At 54.3% G+C, this 22,439-nt stretch overlaps 1 protein-coding gene and 1 long non-coding RNA gene across 2 annotated transcripts; one reads left to right on the forward strand and one right to left on the reverse strand.

Moving 5' to 3' along the window:
- Positions 1 to 2,249: 2,249 nt before the first annotated feature.
- On the reverse strand, positions 2,250 to 7,747 carry LOC115893957. Its single transcript, XR_004054004.1, has 5 exons — positions 5,885 to 7,747; positions 5,368 to 5,495; positions 5,043 to 5,203; positions 3,369 to 3,572; positions 2,250 to 2,541 (listed from the first exon to the last, which is right to left on the reverse strand). It is a non-coding gene; the product is annotated as an uncharacterized LOC115893957 (long non-coding RNA).
- Positions 7,748 to 9,517: 1,770 nt separating this feature from the next.
- Positions 9,518 to 11,006, forward strand: CUNH9orf106 (chromosome unknown C9orf106 homolog). Its single transcript, XM_010360925.2, is given in 1 exon segment — positions 9,518 to 11,006. A coding segment is annotated over 1 exon segment (705 nt). The 5' UTR covers positions 9,518 to 10,301.
- The last annotated feature ends 11,433 nt before the right edge of the window (positions 11,007 to 22,439 follow it).

Below are 22,439 nucleotides of genomic sequence, written 5' to 3' on the forward strand. Positions count from 1 at the left end.
TGCTTTAAGCAACCCCGGTTTATGGAAGTCTCTGGGATTACAGTTAAGGTAAAAACACTGTTTAGCCTCCGGGTCTGCCCTGTGCATTGAGCCAACACCAGCATTGCTCAAGGCAGCCTCCTGTTTCTTCTGGTAGCATTGTGAGGTTTTGGGCAGAACGTGGCTGCACTGTGCATGGGGTGAAGTAACAGAGGGGGCCCTGAAGACACTCGAAGAACAGTGGGGGTCCTTTCAAGTGCCAGTGCTGAGCCCAGACAGATGGAAGACCTTGGACAAATTGCCCGGCACCCCTGAGCCTCAGTTTCCTCATCTGGAAAGTGGGGTGGTGATGACAGCACATCTCAGAGGGCTGGGAGGACGAAGCCGCCAAGTGACAGCTGTGATGCATCCACAGCGATGGCACAGGGGCAGCCGACCAACCCAAGAGCCGCAAAGCCATGGTGGGCCCAGCCCCTTCCTGCTCCCCAGGCAGCCAGTGAGAAGCCCTGCTGCTGAAGGGGATGGCTACGGGGACAGATCAGTCACACCATAGTGTGAGGTCTCTGTGCCTTCCAAACTCCATTCCGAGTGTTTATTGCCTCAATAATGAAGGGTGGGAACCCCAAAGACCAAACAAACAGCGGGTGAGAGAGACAGACAGGGAGACAAAAAGAGAGACAGAGAAACAGAGAGAGAGAGAGAAAGAATGGGTCTGCACCGCGGCCTGTGCTATAACGGAGACAGAGGGACCCTCTTGACTGGGGTCTCTGGCTGAGAGTGGGGAGGCCCCCTGGGGAGGTCTGTTCCAAGGTCTGAGGAAGGAGGAGAGGTGGATGGGGGCTTGGGATTAGGGAGATGGGGCAGGGCCACCATGTGTTGGCTGTGGGGCCTTGGGCAAGGAGTTAACCTCTCTGTGCCTCAGTCTTCTCCTGTATAAAATGGGTATGACAGAGAGGAATAGTCCCTCCACCCCCAAAGGGTTGCGAGGATTAAAGAAGTGAACAATTGTCGGTGCTTGTAGCAAAGCCTGGCTCTGGCAGTGGGTTTTGTATTCATGTTTGGTCAGTATATAAGAGTAAATGCTCAAGACCAGCTGGGGCACCACAGCGAGGTCCCACCTCCACAAATAATCATAATAAAAAAAAAATAAGCCGGACATGGTAACATGTGCTTGTGGTCCCAGCTACTGGGGAGGCAGGAGGATGGCTTGAGCCTCAGGAGGCTGCAGTGAGCCATGATCGCACCACTGCACTCCAGCCTGGGCGACAGAGTGAAGCACCATCTTTAGAAAAAAAAAAAGAGTAAATGTCCTCGCTACCCACAGGCTTCCCACCCATAGGCCTGCAGGCCCAGCTGCTTGTTGGAGCCGGCCTGAGGTGGAGTCAGGGGTCTTCACTTTCTTTTTTTTTTTTGAGACGGAGTCTCGCTGTGTCGCCCAGGCTGGAGTGCAGTGGCGCGATCTCAGCTCACTGCAAGCTCCGCCTCCCGGGTTCCCGCCATTCTCCCGCCTCAGCCTCCGAGTAGCTGGGACTACAGGCGCCCGCCACCGCGCCCGGCTATTTTTTTGTATTTTTAGTAGAGACGGGGTTTCACCGTGTTAGCCAGGAGGGTCTCGATCTCCTGACCTCGTGATCCACCCGCCTCGGCCTCCCAAAGTGCTGGGATTACAGGCTTGAGCCACCGCACCCGGCCACTTTCTTTATCTTCTTTCCTTCCACCCCCACCCCAGCTCCTGTTGCTCCTCCCCTTGTCCCAGAGGAAAAGGACACTGAGTGGCACCTCACCACACTTCCCCTGAGGTCCCAACACAGGTGGGTGGTGGACGCTTCCTAAGCCTCTGCTGTGCCTCCTGCTGACATGGTGAGGATGGGGCCAGGAGGCTGGGGAGAGATTTTAGGAGGCCTGAAGTCTCTGGAGATCCTTGATCTTGGGCGAGGGAGGCTGACGGTGATGGAGTCTCTTCCCCAGCAGGCCCCTCACCTCCCCTGAGGACGATCAGCCAGATCTGGGGTGTGTGTCTGCCCTCATGGGTCAGGACAGAGCCCCTGGAAGCCATCCTTCCACCAGGTTAGCTCAGACCTGACCTGGCCATATCACTGTTGGGGGTCTGATGGTCACATGGGCACCTTAGCCTCATTGAGAGAGGTGGGGTTCAAAGAGCTCTGGGACTATCTCAACCCCCAGACAAGTGAGCAAGTCTGGACCTCAGTCTCTTTTGCCCAATGTTCTGCAGATTCAGAGAAATAACAAGCATCAAGTCTATGCAGGCCAGAGTTTAATGGATGTGTCGGCCACTCAAGGGGGTGATGTTGAGGGGATAGGGGACAGTTGTACACCACTGTGCCAGGCCTGCCCTGGAGTTCCGAGCCATCTTGCTGAACACCAGCACCCACGGCTGCACGGCCCCTGCGGGTGGTGCTGTCCTTGCTTCCCAGCTTTGTGAGGGGCAGGACCTAGTTATTGCTTGTTTGTGCAGGTGTGATGCTCCTACTTAGAGAGGGTCCTCAGAACTTCCCAGTCCACTTCTCCACTGTCCTCCTGCCGGCCGTGCTGGTCAGGGTTCTGCTAGAGAAACGGAAGCAGTCAGAGGTCTATAGTAGGAGATTTATTGCAAACAATTGACTCATGTGATTGTGGGGGCTGGAGAAGCATGTCTGAAATCTGGAGGGCAGCCTGTTGGAAAGTGCAGCCAGAAATCTCCACCTGGGCACACGCTGCCGTCCACAGGCAGTGAAGCCCAGTCCTGTTCTTAAGACTTTTCACCAGACTGAATCAGGCCCACCCAGAGTATCTGAGACAACCTCCCTTTCTTTCTTTTTTATTTTGAGATGGAGTCTCGCTCTGTTGCCCAGGCTGGAGTGCAGTGGCGCGATCTTGGCTCACTGTAAGCTCCACCTCCCGGGTTCACGCCATTCTCCTGTCTCAGCCTCCCGAGTAGCTGGGACTACAGGTGCCCGCCACCTCACCTGGCTAATTTTTTGTATTTTTAGTAGAAACGGGGTTTCACCGTGTTAGCCAGGATGGTCTCGATCTCCTGACCTCGTGATCTGCCCGCCTCGGCCTCCCAAAGTGCTGGGATTACAGGCGTGAGCCACTGCACCTGGCCGACAATCTCCCTTTCTTAAAGTCAACCAATCATGGACTATTTATTTATTTTGAGACAGGGTCTTGCTCAGTCACCCAGTCTGGAGTGCAATGACGCCATCTCAGCTCACTGGAACCTCCGTCTCCAGGGTTCAAGTGATTCTCGTGCCTCAGCCTCCCGAGTAGCTGGGATTAACAGGCATGGGCCACTGTGTCTAGCAAATTTTTGTATTTTTAGTAGAGATGGGGTTTCACCATGTTGGCCAGGCTGGTCTCGAACTCCTGACCTCAAGTGATTCACCCACCTCAGCCTCCCAAAGTGCTGGGATTACAGGCGTGAGCCACCACCCCTGGCTGGAAGTCATGGACTTCAGTCGCATCTGCAGAATACCTTCCTGGCAACACAGAGATTCGTGTTTGATTCAAGGGGTGGGGACTGCAGTCTCCCCTGAGTGGACACAGGAAACTGACCGTCGCACCGTCCCTCCTCTCTCTCTGGTTTCTCGCTCCTGCCAGAATGAACACTGAGTATCAGCCACTGGCCCCACGGAGCCGGGGTAGGGGCAGGGTGGGGAGGTGAGGAGTGAAACCAGCACTGAGCTCCTGAGTCAGGCCCTACTGGACCCTCTGGACTTTCTCCCAGCTCCACCTCCCAGCCCTCTGGGATAAATTCCACCTGGGCCCCCAGCCCTCGGCCCCAGCTCCTCCTTCAGCGTGAATCCCTGGCTTGTGAAATCACAGACTGGCCTGAGCGAACCCCACGTGAGCCCAGCTTGGAGTGGGGCCAGCAGCCTCCCTTACTGCCCTCAGGGAGCTGCCAGTCTCCTGGGGGAGCTGCAGAGCCTGGAACTCAGGTCCCAGGTTTGCAGAGCGAGCTTGCAGAGACCCTCTGTTTTCCCTGATTCTTGGCTGTGCTCTGGGCCGGACTCACCGGTCAGGCCACAGCTCTTGGCTGCAGGAAACCAGCCCTGTGGTTGTTTTGTTTTGATTGCACAACCCCAGTGCAGGAGGCCAGGGTGGACATCTGCTGTTTTGGCCAGCCCAGCACCCAAGCCCCCCTTTTCTGGCAAGAGCCCCCCAGTTGCCTCATGGGGACCTCCCCCCATGTGTGCAGCCTGGGGAGTGGGCTGTCAGCCCAGATGCTCCTGTCCTGCCTGGCCAAGGGATGGGGCTTGTCTTTGTCTGTTTTCTGTTGCTTATAACAGAATACCTGAAACTGGGTAATGTATAAAGAAAAGGAATGTATTTCTTACAGTTGTGGCAGCTGAGAAGTCCCAGGTTGAGGGGCCACATTTGGTGACACCCTTCTTGCTGGTGGGAATCTGTGCAGAGTTTCCAGGTGGTGCCGGGCATCACATGGCAAGGGGGCAGAGTGGCCCATGAGCTGGCTCAGGCCTCTCTTCTTCTTCTAATAAAGCTACCAGTTTCCCTCCCATGATGACCCATTAATCCATTAACCCATTAATCCATGAATGCATTAACCCATTCCTGAGGGCAGAACCCTCATGCTCCAATCACATCTTAAAGCTCCCACCTCTCAATACTGCCCCATTGGAGACTAAGTTCTCCACGACACATGACATTTGGGGGACACGGCCGGGCGCGGTGGCTCAAGCCTGTAATCCCAGCACTTTGGGAGGCCAAGACGGGCGGATCACGAAGTCAGGAGATCGAGACCATCCTGGCTAACACCGTGAAACTCCGTCTCTACTAAAAAAATACAAAAAACTAGCCGGGCGTGGTGGCGGGCGCCTGTAGTCCCAGCTACTCTGGAGGCTGAGGCAGGAGAATGGCGTAAACCCGGGAGGCAGAGCTTGCAGTGAGCTGAGATCCGGCCATTGCACTCCAGCCTGGGCGACAGAGCGAGACTCTGTCTCAAAAAAAAAAAAAAAAGAAATTTGGGGGACACATTCAAACCACAGCAGGCCTGGTGCCCCATCTTGGTCGCCAGTCCTCCGTCCCTGAAGATAGATGCTCACCTGGCTTCATCTTGATGGCCAACCCCTGGGGTGGTCACTGAGTCTTTCCTTGCTCTGGAAGATGCCCTGGTTTCATCCCATCCTCATCGAGGCCCGCCTGGATCTTCGGCCTTTGCTTCCATTCTCTGAGCTCCCTCTTGATCTCATGATAAAGCCCCTTCCTGCTCAAGTCAAACAAAGTCAGTTTCTCTTGCTTATAACCACAGAAACCTGACTGGTTAGCCACTGAATGCCACCCCTGACTCTGCCCTAACTCACTGCATGACCCTGAGCAAGATGGCCCCTCTCTGGGCCTCAGTTTCTCCATCTGCATGGCTGAACTCACCTTCCATGCTGATGCCCCATGGCCCTGTGGCTGCTTTGGTCATCGTGGCTGACTTGGACTGGTGTGTTTGCTGCTGAGGATCGGTGGGAGCCTTCTCTGCCCTGACCCTGGAGGTCTATGGGGCGTATCTGGTTGGGGAGAGGGGATGACAACGGGGGAATCCTCAGCTTCTGTATAGTTGGGCTCGTAAGGACCAATGTCCTGCTACCAAGGCTGTTGCTTTAATAAGCAGTGGTCCACTTTTCTTTAAGCCCTTGTGCTTCAAATTTTTGGGAATCTGATAAAGGCTTTAGCTGCTTTTCCTTAGGCCAAAAAACCTTCCTCTACTCCCCTTGTTCCTTCTCTGCACACTTCATTTTCACTTTTATTATTTTTTGAGGCAGGACTTTGCTCTCTCACCCAGGCTGGAGTGCAGTGGCGTGATCACAGCCCCCTGCAGTCTTGACCTCCTGGGCTCAAGCGATTCTCCCATCTCAGCCTCCCGAGTAGCTGGGACTATAGGTGCCAGCCACCATACCTGCTAATTTTTGTTGTTGTGGTGTTTTAATAGAGACGAGGTCTCGCCATGTTGCCCAGGCTGGCATGCTTGAAGGTACAGTTTCCAGAGGAGGTGTAGGAGCAGCCTTCAGAGGCCTGTCCTGACCCTAAGATGACCAGCCTCTGGGTTTCCAGATCACAGCTTTGGCACACAGGTCAGAGGCCAGGTACACTGGGCACTTTGTTAGTGTCGCTTCATGTCAACTCATCCACCTGAAGAGAACAGCATTTGAGGTAGGGATTGCTATGTTTTCACCAAACCCTGGTTCATTGGCTTCCTCCTGGGCATGCAGCTGAACTGCATTTCCCAGCCTCCTTTGCAGTTAGGAGTGGCCACATGACCCAGCTCTGGCCTGTGCAATGGGAGCTGAAATGATGTGGCTCCTCTGCCCCTGGTTTAGCTTGGTCCACAAGCATCCTTCCATGCTATCCTCCACGCTCCCTCTTTCTTCTCCCACATGGTTACGGAGTGGAGGATAAGGCCTTAGGTGATGACAGGGTCACGGGGTGAAGGGGCCTGGGCCCCTGAGTGACCACATGGAGCAGAGCCCTTGCCCCTCCCTCCACCAGCCCCCAGGAGACTATAATGCAAGCAAGAAATAAACTTTTCTTCGGGAGCTGTTTCTTAACATTTGTTATGACTAAGTCAACGTTTTCATCATCCCCATCCAGGGGAGGTCCTTTTCCACTGAAAAGGAATCCATCTTAGGGCTCCTTTAAAATAGAGAGTTCCTCCAGTGCCTTTGGCCTAGGATCCCTGAAGCTGGAGAGTGTCTGCCTCTGGCCCCGAGCCTAGTGCCTGCCTGAACCTCAGGGCATCTTCTCTGGGGCTCTGATTTACGGTGACTCTGGGCTTCACCCCTTGCCCTCAGGTTCCCACCCCTGCTTTCCTCCTTCCTCGGGTCTGTAGTCTGTGGCCTTCCTCTTCCATCCTGTGGCCTCCCATTTACTTTGACCATTGTCTGGGGTTGAAAGACCAAGGTTCAGGGGTCAGGCGTATCTATTTTTTTCCCTTCTTCCTGACAAATTGCTCCCTGTGGGCAGGGCCCGGGCTGGCTCACTGTGAAGTTCCTCCTGCACAGTAGAGGGTTGAGCACACAGGGGCCACTCCTGGAATGCTAAGTTCTTTGCAGTTCCACAGCGTGCAAGGCCCTGAGGGAGTTGCTCCCAGGATCCCATGTTCCCTGGGGCACTTGGATTCCAGAGAGAGAAGCCGGCCTCTGCTTCCGGCTCATTTCCTAAGTGAGCCACTGCAGGTCTCCAGGAAGGTGGAGCCCAGGAGTCACAGGCAGCTGGCTCTGGCCTCTTTTCCCAGCTGCACACAGCATTCTGGTCCCTGTCCTCAGCCCCTCCACGGTTGGGAGACCAAGAGACAGGTCTAATGCCCTGCCCAACCTATCCCCACTGTGGGAAACTCCATCACCCTTCCTCCCAGGGAGGACCACTGTCCACCTTTTAAATAATTAAATTGGTCTCCAAACCACCAGTTACCAAACCCTTCTGTCCTTGGTAATCTTCCAAAAAATTTACAACAACGCTCCTTGCTGTGTGCCAGGCCCCACGCTAAGCCACTTATACCCTAGACACCAATCCCTGAGGATGGATGTCGTCAGTATCCCCATTTTACAGATGAGGAAGGTGAGGTTCAAAGGCCTCCTGCACCCCGTCGCCCCCACCCTGTACCAGCTTCGAATGCAGTGGCAGGGGGCCATGATCTTATGCCCAGGCCTGGTTCTCCCACCCCCCCCCCCCAGCAGTGGGAGACAATGCTGGGGAGGGGGCACGAGGCCGCTCCCTCCCCAGGGGGCTCCCACAGCTCCCAAGCTCACTGACACTTGGATTTCCTTCCTCTCCTCTGGCCCTCCCCTGGCTCCCCTCTGCTGTACCCCCAGCTTGTCCCACCCACCCTTGAGCTCGACCCATCTCCCTCCCCGGTTCCCACCGTCAAAAGCACCTGCTGCGGGGCTTGGCTCTGTTTGGTTTCTCCAGAGCCTGCCCAGGGAGCTCTGCCTCTCGGAGGTTGTGTGCTCACTTTGCAAAACAGCAGAAATTTATAGCCCAAGTAATTGATCACGGCGCTTCTGCCTCCCTCCATCTCTCTCGGGCTCCTAATTCCCTTCTCCCGCTCTTCTCTTTTTTCTCAGCGCGCCATCTGTGGTGTCAGGGAAAAGGAAGCCAAAAGTAGGGGGGGTGTTTCTAGTCCCAGTTCTGCCAATTATAAGTCACATGAACCTCAGTTTCCCCATCCGCAAAACGGAGAAGCTAATAATACCTGCTCACAAGTGTGCCGGGCCTGTGGATGCTGGGGCCAGGAGCAGCACCCAGACAGAGTGACTTCTGGCCCCGAGCCACCCTGTGGGGTGCGGGGTGGGGTGGGGGCCCACCTTCCCAATGGGGACACTGGGGCCAAGAGAGCTCAAGCCATTCACTCAGGGTCACAGATCTGGTAAAGAGCAGCTCTGGAGCTTGAACCAGGTGAGTTGTGCCTCGAAGCTGGAACCATTAGGTGACACTCCCCCGACGCCAGCCCCAGGGCCCATCAGAAAACAGGTGAGGCTCACCAGGCCTCCCAGACCCCTATTTCACTCCATTCTGGAGCTAACTATGGGGCAGAAGCAGAGGCCACTGGGGCAAAGCGAACACTTTGCAAACTAGAGAGCTGCGAGGATGGAAGGAAACTTCACAATCATTCCCATGGCTCTTCAGTGCCGGCCCCGCTGGATCAGACCCCTCCATTGTCTGCGAGACTCACTGGGACCTAAGAGCTTCCCTGGCCCTCAGTCGCTGCCTCTCCCTCCAGAGAAGCTGTATGACTAGGGGCCTCCCCTCTGCCAGGCCCCTACACCTGCCAGCCTCCAGGAAGGCCCACAGAACCTTCCAGAACAACTCGCAAATGATCCTGAAGAGCACTTCACTCGGCCTTCAGTGGTAGATGAGGCACCAGGCCTGGGAGGGGCGGCCCAGGTTCCTGGCCTGAGCCCTGGGGGACCCGGGGCTGGAAACTCCCCGCTGAGCCCCACTCCGGGGCGGGGCTGAGGCCACTCCTGCTCTCTTCTGTTCCGGGGGATGGGGGACGAATGCTTCCAGTGGGGAACGTGCTTGTCTTTTTCCCCTCCTCCCTCAGTCTAGCTTGTCTCTGCCTGTGCACGTCTCTCCGTCTCTCGCTGTCTCTGTGTGTGTCTTTCTCTCCAAGCCCCCAGCCCGCAGGTACGAGCTTGCTTCCTCCCATGCGGGGCCCCCAAGACCGAGCACAGCATCCAAGGTGCCCGCAGCGCCCCGGCCTCCTCCCTTCCCTGGGGGCTGCTCTGGGCAGGGCGGTCCGCAGCGGGGGCGGCGGGCACGTTCTGTTCCCCGCTTTCGGGCGGGGACCGCAGGCTCCAGCCCCGGCGGCTGCCTGCTCCCGCCTGGCTGGCGGAGATGAGAGCCGGCTGCAGGGCTGGAAGCGAGGCAGCAGCACACAGAACAAACAGAATTTTTTTTTGCAACTAGAGGGGGAAGCACAGAGCTAAAAATAAAACGAAAAGATCAGTATCTGTCAGTCTGACAGCTGATTGGCTGCTCGGAGATGCATATAATTACCAGCAACTGGCGCTGGGTAGGCAAAGCCGGGAGAAACTGCTGAGACGAGGTTAGGATTTAACCTTTAAATTCTGGAGCCATCGGAAACCGAGGGGAGGACGACGGGTGTCGGTGCTAATGAGGCTGGGGGCGGGCGGTGGGCGGTGGGCCTCCGAGTCCGGGGCAGGTCTCGGGGGCTCCCCGGGAAAGGCCCTGCGAGCCCTTGGCCCTGGCGGCCTCCGCCATCAGACTGGGAATGTCTCTGATTGGGTGGCCAGGAGGCGGTGGCCCTCCTCCCCGCCCACCTGAGGGGTGTCGTCTTCCGCGAAGTTAGGGTCTTACCTGGGAGGCAGGGAGGGAGGGGGCTGCCTGAGGCCCTGGGCCCCTCCGGGACCGGCGCACCCCGTCTCACCCACATTCCTTCGCCTTTCCCCGCCCGGTGTGGATTTCCAAAACCCATCCCCGCTCCCCTCCCTCCTTCACCCCAAGTCACCCCTGTTCCCAGCTCTGTTTCTTGCCCCACCCAGGGACGGCTTTTCTGCACCTCAGGCTTGTCGTAGGGCCCCAAGAGAGACAAAAACTGTGACAGTTGAGGGGTGTTGTGCTCTCCCTAAGCCTCAATTTCTTCATCTGTTAAAGGGAAGTGATGAAAATTGGGTCCACCTGACTGCTGGTCAAATGCCAGGGCTGCTGTGGGCCCAGCCTTATGTTGGCCCTTTCACCTGAGCCAGGAGTCAGGAAATCGGGGTTCTAGTCCAGTTGGGAATTGTCCCAGTGTGAACTGGGAATAAGAGTTCCTGCCCTCTGACCTCTCCAGGTGGCAGTGGGGACCACGTGAGATGGTGTATGTGGCCTTGAGCAATAAACCACACCTGTCCGGGGAGGTGGGCGAGGACACCTGCAGCCCCTCGAACCCACCACTTTTCTCTTCCAGGCCCTTGCCCAGGCTGTGGCCTCTGCCTGGAACCCCTTTTCTTCCCACGCAAACCCTTCCCTTCAGTGCCTGTTTCTCTGGGAAGCCCTCTCTGTTGCCCAGCCCATCCTCTTCTGCTCACTCTGGGTTTCGCACCCCATGCTTAGGCCCTGATTGCCTGCTTTGCACACAGGGCTGTGAGCTCCATGAGGGCAGGAACCACATGGCTGTTCACAGCTGTGTTGCCAGGGCCTGGCTTGGAGCCCCTCATGAAGTGAGACATCTGAATCCTCTGCTCTGTGACCCTGGCAGCCAGGTAGAGCCACCTTGGCCAGGGCACCCAGGCTTGGAGCAAGCAGCAGCTTCATGGGTGGGGAGCCACATTTCCCCAGCACATCGGCAGGCCCTAAGAGGGCATTCGCTTGGTTCTGCCCTCAGAGCACTGATGCCCAGGGGACACTGCCCTTTGTGTATGCCACCTAAGAGAGGATGCACCCGTAGAGGGGGCAGGGATACGCATGGTCCCAGGCCCTGTTGTCACCTCCTAAGAAAGTTCCCAGTTCTGTCTGTCCAGGCCTGGCCTTTGGCCTGTGCTGTCTGGGACAGTGGGTAGAGCTGCGGTGCGACCTAGAAAACCCACACTGACCTATAGGAGGCGCCGCCCAGAGCTCCTGACTGGGGTGGGTGCAAAGGAGAGGTGGGTGAGGGGGGCAGAGAGAAATCGTGTTAGTAGCTCACACGTCAATCGTCTAGCTGTGTGCCTGCCTCTCTCATGTATTTCATGGGGATTATTTCCTAGAATTCCCACAAGAGCCCCCTGCAGGTGGTGCGATTGTTATCTATGATTTGCAGATGAGGAAACTGAGGCACAGAGTAGTTTAGCAATGCACCCAGGAGCCCACAGCTAGGGAGGCCAGAGGCTGGATCCAGCCCAGTCCCTTGTCTCCTGGGACCAGGCCCAGCGCTCCCACCTCTCTGATAAGGATAAAAAGGAGGGAGTGGGAAGGGAGATATTCTAGAGGCAGCTACCATGAGACCTCCCGGCAGAGAGGCTGGAAAATGTCTTTTGTGTGTGGTACGCAAAGGAATTCCCCTTTGGTGTCTCTTTGAAAGATTTCGGGAAGATTTAAACTGCTTTTCAATGATTTGGGGATGTCAGACTGGTGTTTTTCTGAGCGTGACACCGTGATGAGACTGGCCCCCAAGGCAGCCTCGTTTTACACAGGTTATGTTAATAGAAATTCTGCAGCTGCAAAAGCAGCTTCCGCTGACTGAGCGCTCACCCCGGGGTCCATGAGCGGTCACCCCGGGGTCCATGCTAGACTCAGCCTTGACTCGGATGCCCACCCAGAGCCCCACCCGAGAAAGGGATTATTTAATCCCTGCGTTATTTCCTTACAACTGATGTCAGAATCTGCTCATCTCCAAATGCGCTGTCTCCCCCTGTTAGGAGTGAGCTTGGCGAGGGCTCCAATCTGGTCTCTCCCATTCATGGCTGAGTCCCTGGCACCCAGCATCAGCCCCGCATGGAGCAGCTAGTCAATAGAGCTTTGCTGGACACATTTCAGATGAAGAGTCTGAGGGTCAGAGAGGTCACATGGCTTGCTTGGAAGAAACATCAGATTTCTCTGTCTTAAGAGTCCACTTCTGGCTCCCACCTCACACAGCTGCTTAAGAGACCCCTCAGCCCAAGAGAGCCTCAGAGCCCGAGTCTTTCCCCGCTCTGCCCATTCTCAGGCCTTATACTAAAACCAGTGAGGCCTCTGAACTGCTGTCTGCCCCTCAACCTTTTCCTCCCTTATCTAGGAATCAGGCAGAAGTTGGCCAGAGTTAGGTCAGTCTCAGGGAAGTTGCATTCTTCTAGAGTCACTCGGTTTTGCATGACCCGATTCAAATTTTCCATGTTTGTCACTTTGATTCCCACTCTGAGAAGCTTTCTCAGTACATATAACCTTACTGTGTGATGACTGGCCTGGGTATTCATATGTGCATTTGATACCTGTTGCTTATCTCCTGGGGGACCCCTGGTTCAGGGGGGTTTAAGCAGGTGTCCTGGTGAGACTGGGGTTATAATCAGAGACTCCCAGGGTTGGAGCTTGGCGCTGCCACTGAGTGGCCTTGGGAGTCACATTTGACCTTTCTGAACCTTGAACTCCTCACTTGTGAAATGGGGACACGTGGCCAGGTGCGGTGGCTCAAGCCTGTAATCCCAGCACTTTGGGAGGCCGAGACGGGCGGATCATGAGGTCAGGAGATGGAGACCATCCTGGCTAATACGGTGAAACCCCGTCTCTACTAAAAAATACAAAAAACTAGCCAGGCGACGTGGCAGGCTCCTGTAGTCCCAGCTACTCAGGAGGCTGAGGCAGGAGAATGGAGTGAACCCGGGAGGCGGAGCTTGCAGTGAGCCGAGATCTGGCCACTGCACTCCAGCCTGGGCGACAGAGCAAGACTCCGTCTCAAAAAAAAAAAAAAGAAAAGAAATGGGGACACGTTGACCTCCTGCATGGCAAGTGTCTTGCTTGATGTCTGGCCAAAAGACCAATACCACCGTCACTCGCTGCCAGAGAGGCCCTGCACGTGGATTTTAGAGTTTGCTGGGTTTTGTTTATCCTAGGCGCATGTCCGACCATGTACAGGCTGATGGATTTTGTAGGTGCAACTACAGGCTGATGGATTGTGTAGGTGACCCTAACACAATCAATCTCTCTCCTCAAAAGACCATGAGCATGCCTGGATTCAGAGAGCACCGTGTATGGGGGGCTGGCGTGGGCACGTGTCCACAGCTGGGTCTGGCTTCTAGGGTTCCAGGCTCAGGCAGGAGGGTGGGGTCCCAGGGGGTCATCTCTCTCTCCTTAACCTGGACCCTTTGGAAGTTGGTTTCCAAATGTCCTGAATTCCCGTTCCTTAGTATGCGGCCCAGTACAGCGCTTGGCCCGGCAGCAGGAGCCTGGTTGGTGTTAGTCTGCTGGGGAATGGGAAAAAGAAGAGAAACATCAAGCTTTCCCTTAAAAACAAAAAACAAAAACAAACTCTCACATCTCCCACCGATAACACACCATCTTTATCCCTAAACTTTAAGAAATGTTGTTGCCAGGCCGGGCGCGGTGGCTCAAGCCTGTAATCCCAGCACTTTGGGAGGCCGAGACGGGTGGATCACGAGGTCAGGAGTTCGAGACCATCCTGGCTAACACGGTGAAACCCCGTCTCTACTAAAAATACAAAAAAACTAGCCGGGCGAGGTGGCGGGCGCCTGTAGTCCCAGCTACTCAGGAGGCTGAGGCAGGAGAATGGCGTAAACCCGGGAGGCGGAGCTTGCAGTGAGCTGAGATCCGGCCACTGCACTCCAGCCTGGGCGACAGAGCGAGACTTCGTCTCAAAAAAAAAAAAAAAAAGAAAAAAAGAAATGTTGTTGCCAGGCGCGGTGGCTCATGCCTGTAATCCTAGCACTTTGGGAGGCCGAGGCAGGTGGATCACCTGAGGTTGAGACTTCGAGACCAGCCTGACCAACATGGAGAAACCCCGTCTCTACTAAAAATACAAAATTAGCCAGGCATAGTGGCGCATGCCTGTAATCCCAGCTGCTCGGGAGGCTGAGGCAGGAGAATGACTTGAACCCGGGAGGCAGAGGTTGTGGTGAGCCAAGATTGTGCCATTGCACTCCAGCCTGGGCAACAAGAGCGAAACTCCATCTCAAAAAAAAAAAAAAAAAAAAAAAAAGAAGAAGAAGAAGAAGAAAAGAAAAAAAAAAGAAATGTTTTGGAAAACCATCTGCCTGAACTCCAGGCAATACCAGCACCTTCCTTGTGTCCAGCATTGCATGGGGAGTGTCAGACAGCGAGGCCCCACTTGTGGACAGGTCTGTGCTCTGCGACATGCCAGCCTCTTCCCTGCCCAGGTCATCCTCACCTCTACCCCATGAGGTGCAACTAGATGAGATTGCCACTTCCCAGATGAGGAAGATCAGGCACAGAGAGCTGAGAGGCCCGGCTGAAGTTCCCACAGTGAGAAAAGTCAGTAGCCCAACTGTGGGCCTGAGCCCCGGGTGCTCTAGTGAGCAGGATGGAGTCCTGGTCTTCGGCAAGGCTCAGCTTGGTGGGGGAGACACATCCCCAACCCCAGATAGACTTTGAGTTCTGGAAGTCGGGCACTGGGGGAGCTTTCTGGGAACAAGCGTGAACCACACATGGTCCCTGCCCTGGAGTCGCTCGTGTCTCCCAGGAGAGGGGGGACACATGCACAGACTGTGAACACATGGGCCTAAGAGGGGCCATCCAGGGCTGCAGAACTGATCCATCCCATACAAAATCACTGAAAAGACCCCCACAGACCTTGCTTAAAAATAGCAAGGGGGTGGCTCATGCCTGTAATCCCAGCACTTTGGGAGGCCGAGGTGGGTGGATCGCTTGAGGCCAGGAGTTCGAGACCAGCCTGGCCAACATGGTGAAACCCCATCTCTATAAAAATATAAAAGATTAGCGGGGCGTGGTGGTGGATGCCTGTAATCCCAGCTACTCAGGAGGCTGAGGCAGGAGAATAGCTTGAACCTGGGAGGCAGAGGTTGCATTGAGCTGAGATCACACCGCTGCACTCCAGCCCGGGCAACAGAGCGAGACTCCATCTCAAAAAAAGTCTCCTGGCGGTGTGTCCCCCTCAGAGTTCAGGTCCTTCATTGTGGATGGATGGTGCATCTTTTACATCTCAAAGTGGACTCCTTTTGAAGCCACATTTGAAACCCAGTTGACATTCCCTTTCTGAGAATGTCCTGGTTCATGGTCCTGGAGACCTCTGGACCTGGGTGTCCATCTACCAGACACATAAAAACCATTTCTAAGTACCCCTTGTGGACCAGGCTTACACCTGTAATCCCAGCACTTATGGAGGCTGAGGCAGGAGGATTGCTTGAGCCCAGGAGTTTGAGACCAGCCTGGGCAGCATGGTGAGACCCTGTTGCTACAAAGAGTAAGATGATTTGCAGGACATGGTGGTGGGCACCTGTAGTCCTAGTTACTCAGAGGCTGAGGTAGGAAGAGCACTTGAGCCCAGGAGGTTGAGGCTGCAGTGAGCCATGATTGCGCCATTGCACTCCAGCCTGGGCAACACAGCGAGATCCTGTCTCAAAAAAAAAAAGCCCTTGTGTCCCTCCCCTGCAATCCTGTGCTGTGCCCAGAGGTGGTTTCCAGTCCAGAATGGAGAAGACGCATTCCGGTTGTCATGGGCTCTGGGGACCCCACCTCCTCCAGGCTGCTGGCAGATGGAGGAAATGTGTCTGGGGCAGAGGCTGCAAGCTGAAGTTGCCAGTTGATAGCAGCACCTACTGTATCCATCTGACCTTCCAGCTCTCACCTTTAACCTTTGCACTCTCCTGACCAGTATCTCCAAGGCCTCCAACCTCCTGTGGTTGTGGGCTGGAAGTGAGAGGGGTAGGGGAGGGAAGAGGTCTGCCCGGAAGGAGCCAGGGAAGCAGCTGGGGTGGAAGCCCCACAGAGACCCCACTTCCTGGAATGCTTCTGGGCTGGCCGCACCCCCACCCTTGGTGCAGGTTTCTACAAGAAATTCAAGTGTGTCTGCGGCTGGATTCTGCCAGGCTCCCCTGCAAACCTGCAAACAAGAGCCCACATGTCCTCGAGGACAGCTTGCAAGAGAACATGGGGCAAGGAGCATCTAGTGAAAACCCAGGATAAGTGCACGAGGTGCCCCTTCCCATCCTGGGCCTCTCAGGGCAGCCTGTGGCCACCCCCATCGCCAGCAGGGCTGGGTGGGAGTGGGGAAGCAAGGACTTTATTTTAAAGAAAAGATGGGCCAGGCGTGGTGGTTCATGCCTGTAATCCCAGCACTTTGGGAGGCTGACATGGGCGGATCACGAGGTCAGGAGTTCGAGACCAGCCTGGCCAACATGGTGAAACCCTGTCTGTACTAAAGATACAAAAAAAATTAGCCAAGCATAGTAGTGCATGCCTGTAATCCCAGCTACTCTGGAGGCTGAGGCAGGAGAATCGTTTGAACCCACCCGCGAGGTGGAGGTTGCAGTGAGCTGAGATTGCACCATTGTACTCCAGCCTGGGCAACAGGGTGAGACTCTGTCTCAAAAAAAAAAAAAAAAAAAAAAAAAAGCCAGGCGTGGTGGCTCATGCCTGTAATCCCAGCACTTTGAGAGACCGAGGCAGGAGAAACATTTGGGGTCAGGAGTTGGAGACCAGCCCAGACAACATGGCGAAACCCTGTCTCTACTAAAAATACAAAAATTAGCCAGGTGTGGTGGCACGCGCCTGTAATCCCAGCTACTCAGGAGGCTGAGGCAGGAGAATCACCTGAACCCGGGAGGCAGAGGTTGCAGTGAGCAGAGATCGTACCGTTGCACTCCAGCCTGGGCGACAAGAGCAAGACTCCATCTGAAAAAAAAAAAAAAAAAAAAAAAAAAAAGAGCAGGTGCAGATAAAGAGCAGATAAATAATCCAGACAAATGCCTTCCCTTCTCTCAAATTTCTCAACTAATTCTCTCTCTGTTCCCACTGGGAAAGTCCCTCCTTCTGTTATTTGCCCCAAGGCCCATGTTTGGCCAACAAGCAAACTGCATTTGTTAAATAACATAAGCGTTCTCATTTTGGGTTAGTGAAGGGCAGAGATGATACCTGTTAACTCCCATCAGCTCCTAGCAGACTGAACAGGCACAGTGGGCTGACACCATCCCACCCAAACCAAAGAAACATGGTGGAGGAAGCCTGGGGTGGCCTGGCCCGCAGTAAAGGTGCAGTGACTGGTCAGGGACTGGGAGAAGCTGCGAATAGCATGGAGCCAGCCCCCGCACCAGAGAGCCTCTGAAGGCTTGCTTCACGGAACCCCCACTTGGGAACTGCTGGGCTAAGCCAGTTGGATGGAGGTGCAGTTCTGACCATCCCCGTGGCCACTCTCACTTCCCCTGGACAGCAGAGTATCCAGGGAGAACTCAGTGGCTATGGGATCACCCTGACTCTGCCATTTAGTAGGCTGACCTTGGGGAGATGGCCACCTCTCTCTGAGCCCTTGGGTCCCCAGGGCCTCCCTCCTGGGTTGGGAGTGCTCCGTAAGGGCCAAGTGTCTTTCATGTTGCTGTCACCTCTCTTTCAGGTCTCCTGACTTCCCACCATGTCATGCAATGATCATCTTGCTGGATTTCTGTGACGGGAGAGGGATACCATGGTAAAGAATAAACATGGAAATGGGTCTTGGGAAATTCTGCTGGAGCCCCTCTGAGGAGTGGTCTGTGATGGGACAGAGGCCCTGGAAGGGGAGGCAGGAAGGCAGGTGTGGCTGCCCCTTAGCAGGCAGGCCAACGGCACCCTGCAACCAGGGTGCATCCAAGCGCTCCCCAACCTTAATGTGCCTTGACCCGCTGTGGGGTCTCATTCAGATGCAGGTTCTGAGGGAGCAGGCCTGGGCAGGGGCTCCCAGGTACGATGGAGGCTGTGCCAGTTGGGACCACATTCTTTGTAGTAAGGATGTCACGAATTGCCTTCACCCTCAGTGCCCATGCCTGAGCCTCTGGCTGGAGGGAAGTGGGCAGGCCACTTGGTGTCTGCAGAGATGCCTCCGGAAAGGCCCGAGAGCCCCAGAATGCGCGTGCCAGGAAACACGAAGCAGCATGAGGGTAAAATGATGTTTTTAACAAAAGAAAAAACCTCTGCCTTGTAGCGTGTAGACAGATTCCTATTCCCACCCCCACGCAGCCCCAGGGACCTGAAAGAATGTGGTTTTCTGAGCACAGCCTTCCCTTGCTGAAGGGGGTGGATCCGCTCTTAAAAAGTTGCTTGTAAAATGAATTTTTCTATCAAATGCTATTTTCCAGTGGCTTGTGTTTTAATACCATGGTTTCATTCCCACTGAGAAATACCCAGCTCTGAGGCCTTGGTGTTCTGGATGCAGCAACCACGAAGGGGTGGGGGCTCAAGGGTGCAGCCCAACCCCTGTGTCTGTGTGTGGCAGAGCTGATGGGAGCTGGCACTAGGATTTGGGATTCAAAGTCTGAATCCCAAGTGCTCCCCAAATGGGCTAAAGTACCTGGCCAGACCCTGGCCCAACACCACCGATTGTAAGATGGGAGGAGGCCAGGTGCGGTGGCTCACGCCTGTGATCCCAGCACTTTGGGAGGCCAAGGTGGGCAGATCATGAGGTCAGGAGTTTGAGACCAGCCTGGCCAACATGGTGAAACCCTGTCTCTACTAAAAATACAAAAAAAAAATTTAGCTGGGCGTGGTGGTGAGTAGCTGTAATCCCAGCTACTTGGGAGGCTGAGGCAGGAGAATCACTTGAACCCAGGAGGCAGAGGTTGCAGTGAGCTGAGATCGCGCCACTGCACTCCAGCCCAGGCAACAGTGCAAGACCGCATCTCAAAAAAATATATATATAATAATAATAATAATAAGATGGGAGGGACCAGAGGTGGCCCAGGGCAAACCAGCCCCTCAACCAGAAAAGGAGCCAGGAGCCAGGGGCCCATCATGGCAGAGCAGCCATCTGGTCCTTGTATCTTATACTGTAGGTCAGACTCTGGATATTATTATTATTATTATTTTTTGAGATGGAGTCTCTCTCTGTTGCCCAGGCTGGAGTGCAGTGGTGCCATCTCAGCTCACTGCAATCTCTGCCTCCCGGGTTCAAGCGATTCTCCTGCCTCAGCCTCTTGAGTAGCTGGGATTACAGGTGCCCGCCACCACGCCCAGCTAATTTTTGTATTTTTAGTAAAGACAGGGTTTCGCCGTGTTGCCTGGGCTGGTCTTGAACTCCTGACCCCAAATGTTTCTCCCGCCTTGGCCTCCCAAAGTGCTGGGATTACAGGCATGAGCCACCATGCCCGGTCGGACTCTGGATATTAGGCTGTGAGTATTTTTGGTTATTTTTATTTATTTATTTATTTATTTAGAGATAGGGTCGGTCTTGTTCTGTTGTTCAAACTGGAGTGTAATGGCATGATCTTAGCTCACCACAGCCTTTAATTTTAGAGATAGGGTCTCACTTTGTCACCCAGGAGCCTTGAATTCCTGGGCTCAAGAAATCCTCCCGCCTTAGCCTCCCGAGGAGCTTGGACAACAGGTGTGTGCCACCATACCTGGCTTTTGTTGTTGTTGTTGGAGAAGTGGTTTTACCATGCTGCCCAGCCAGGCTGGCCTCAAGTGATCCTCTTGCCTCAGTCTCCCAAAGCGCCTGGGATTACAGGCATGAGCCACTGGGCCTGGCCTATTTTTAGTTTTATATTGGGCACAATTGTTTAAAGTATTCAAGGAATCAGTTACCATGACAGTTTGGCTCTGTGTCCCAAAGCGTGCTCTGAGGCTCTGACACCAGAGTTCCACAGTCAAAGGCCCCTGAGAAGTGCTCTGTTAAGGGAATGGCTTCCTCGCCAAGGAGCATGGGAATCTTGAACAGGAGACTGGAATCCACAGTCTTCCTCCATTCAACTGACCTTGGTTTTCCAGAACAAAGCCTGGGATCAGCATTCCAAGGAACACACTTTGGAAACAGTCTCTGGGAGGTTCTCATAACTAAAAGGTCTCTGTTTCTGAATTAGCTCCTTACCTACTGTGGAGTACAAATTATCCCAAACTTAGTGGCTTAAAATAGGCATTTTAGTATCTCAGTTTCTGTGGGTCAGGAATTCAGATGTGGCTTAGCTGGCTAGTCTCTCTTAAGGTTGCCATCAAGATATCAACTGGGGCTACGGTCATCTGAAGGCTTGATTGAGGATAGAGGATCTGTTTCCTAAATGGCTCACTGACATGGCTGACAAAAAGGCTTCAGCTCCATGCCATGCAGACTTCAGCAGGCTGCTTGAGTTTCCCCACAATATGGCGGCTGGCTTCTCAGAGTGAGTGATGCAAGAGAGTGAGACTGAAGCTGCAGTACCTTTTATGACCTAGCCTTGGACAGCATATGCAGTCATTTCCTCAGTATCCTATTGGTTATGCAAGGCCAGCCTGATTCATTGTGGAAAGGTATGAATGCCAGGAGGCAGGAATCGTTTGGAGACCATCTTGGAGGCCGACTACCATAGTAACCATCACTTTGGTACCAGGACAGATAACTTGCCTCATTCGCACAGTTGCTTTTTCTTACCATTTTGTAGACATGAGTAACATTGGGAAGTGAACCTGTTAACTTGTGATATGAAGAAAAAAGGAAGAGACCAAGAATTTATCAGCCACACCAAGCCCTGGCGGACAGTGGTACTAATAACCCAGCCTCCCTTCCTGGGTGCTCACTCTGCACCAGGTACCTCATGGGCCTCATGGTCCTATGCGACCCCTGCCCCCATACAGCAGGTTCCACTGATAATTTTGAGTCAGGTCACTCATGCCTATGAAATGCATGAAATGGGATTTTTTTGTGATGTTGGGTATGGCAACACACGCAGCTCTGCCTGATGGAAGTTGAGACAAATTCAGTAACCTGAGTGAACCCGTGTGGAGAAGATTTGAGCAGAGAGTAAACTTAGGATGGATAAATGCCCATGATAAACAAATAATAAATAGATGAGATAAAATATTTATTGCATGTATAGGATAAGGATTAAGTACGTTAACAAGACGAGGAGTCAGGGTGAGCCTGGGGAATCCCTGGTTTCGCTGGAGCCTCCTTGCTGGGAGAAGTGTCACATCTCCAGGCTGGGGCAGCGGCAGGGCTCCCTGGTTGGGAGGCCTAGTGGTGATGCCTGGAACACCTGGTGGTGAGCCCCAGAATGCCTGTGTCCTAGGCCGACCCATACTGATCATGAGCTGTGTGATCCAGGCAAGTGACTTCACGGACCTCAGTTTCCCATCTGCCAAATGGGATGATAACAGCAAACTTCACCACTTGTGATGAGGATTCGGAGAGTGAATCCTTGGCCCAGCACAAGGCCTGTAAGGTGTTTCACATGGCAGAGTTGGTGGCGGGTCACCAAGGTGGTGGTGTCCCAGGTTGAAGGAACCTTTCTAGAAATTCCATTGCCTGGAAGCATCCAATGACACGCAATGGACCCTGAGCCACAAAACAGACTGTAGTGACTGCTGGGGCCTCCCGCAGGGGTGATCCCCGAGGAGGCTGGGAGGAACTCAGCCCTTTCTTCTGCTGGGGGCATGTGCAGGCATGGAGACTGCCCGGCCCCTTCCTGTCCTGTTGTGGCATGATTTTCAACAGAGGGAGGACTCTGGGCATGTTTTCCCTCGGAAGTCTCACCAGGCTGAGCAGGACTTAGAGGAACTCCAGCTACGTTTGCTGTCCCAACGAATAGATGAGGTATAGAGAGATCAGGCCCTATGAGAGATAGAGAAAGGAAGGGAGCTTTGGTGGGGGAGATTTTGGGGTCTTTCCTGTGGGTGCCAAGGTTCTGGGGGGCTGGGTGTGCTGGCCTCCTCTCTGGACACGCTCTGTGGGCATCTTGGTTGTAAATTCCAGGCCCCCCTGCTGAGAATTCCTTCTCAGTCTTCAACGAGAGTGAAACTCCATCTCAAAAATAAAATAAAGGCCGGGCGCAGTGGCTCAAGCCTGTAACCCCAGCACTTTGGGAGGCCAAGACGGGTGGATCACGAGGTCAGGAGATTGAGACCATCCTGGCTAACACGGTGAAACCCCGTCTCTACTAAAAATACAAAAAACTAGCCGGGCGAGGTGGCGGGCGCCTGTAGTCCCAGCTACTCGGGAGGCTGAGGCAGGAGAATGGCGTGAACCCGGGAGGCGGAGCTTGCAGTGAGCTGAAGTGAGCTGAGGTCCAGCCACTGCACTCCAGCCCGAGTGGCAGAGCAAGACTCCATCTCAAAAAAAAAATAATAATAAATAAATAAATAAATAATAAAAAATAAAATAAAATAAAATAAAAAGGCGAGGAGGCTGTGGGCCTAGATGATCTCTCAGCCCCTCCCAACTGCAACACTCTGATTATTTGCTGCATTTATTGAGCTCCAGCTGTATGCAGGAGTGGTGTCTGGGAGATGGGAGGTGCTGACCCCAACCCAGGAGGAAGAGCCAACCTGAGCCTGCTGATTCTATGTGGCCTGGGATGGCACAATGGCCATGTGGGCTGCAGGAGAGCCTAATACCAGGCCCAGCTGCC

Source organism: Rhinopithecus roxellana, chromosome 16 (genome assembly GCF_007565055.1).
Source record: "Rhinopithecus roxellana isolate Shanxi Qingling chromosome 16, ASM756505v1, whole genome shotgun sequence".
NCBI lineage: Eukaryota > Metazoa > Chordata > Mammalia > Primates > Cercopithecidae > Rhinopithecus > Rhinopithecus roxellana.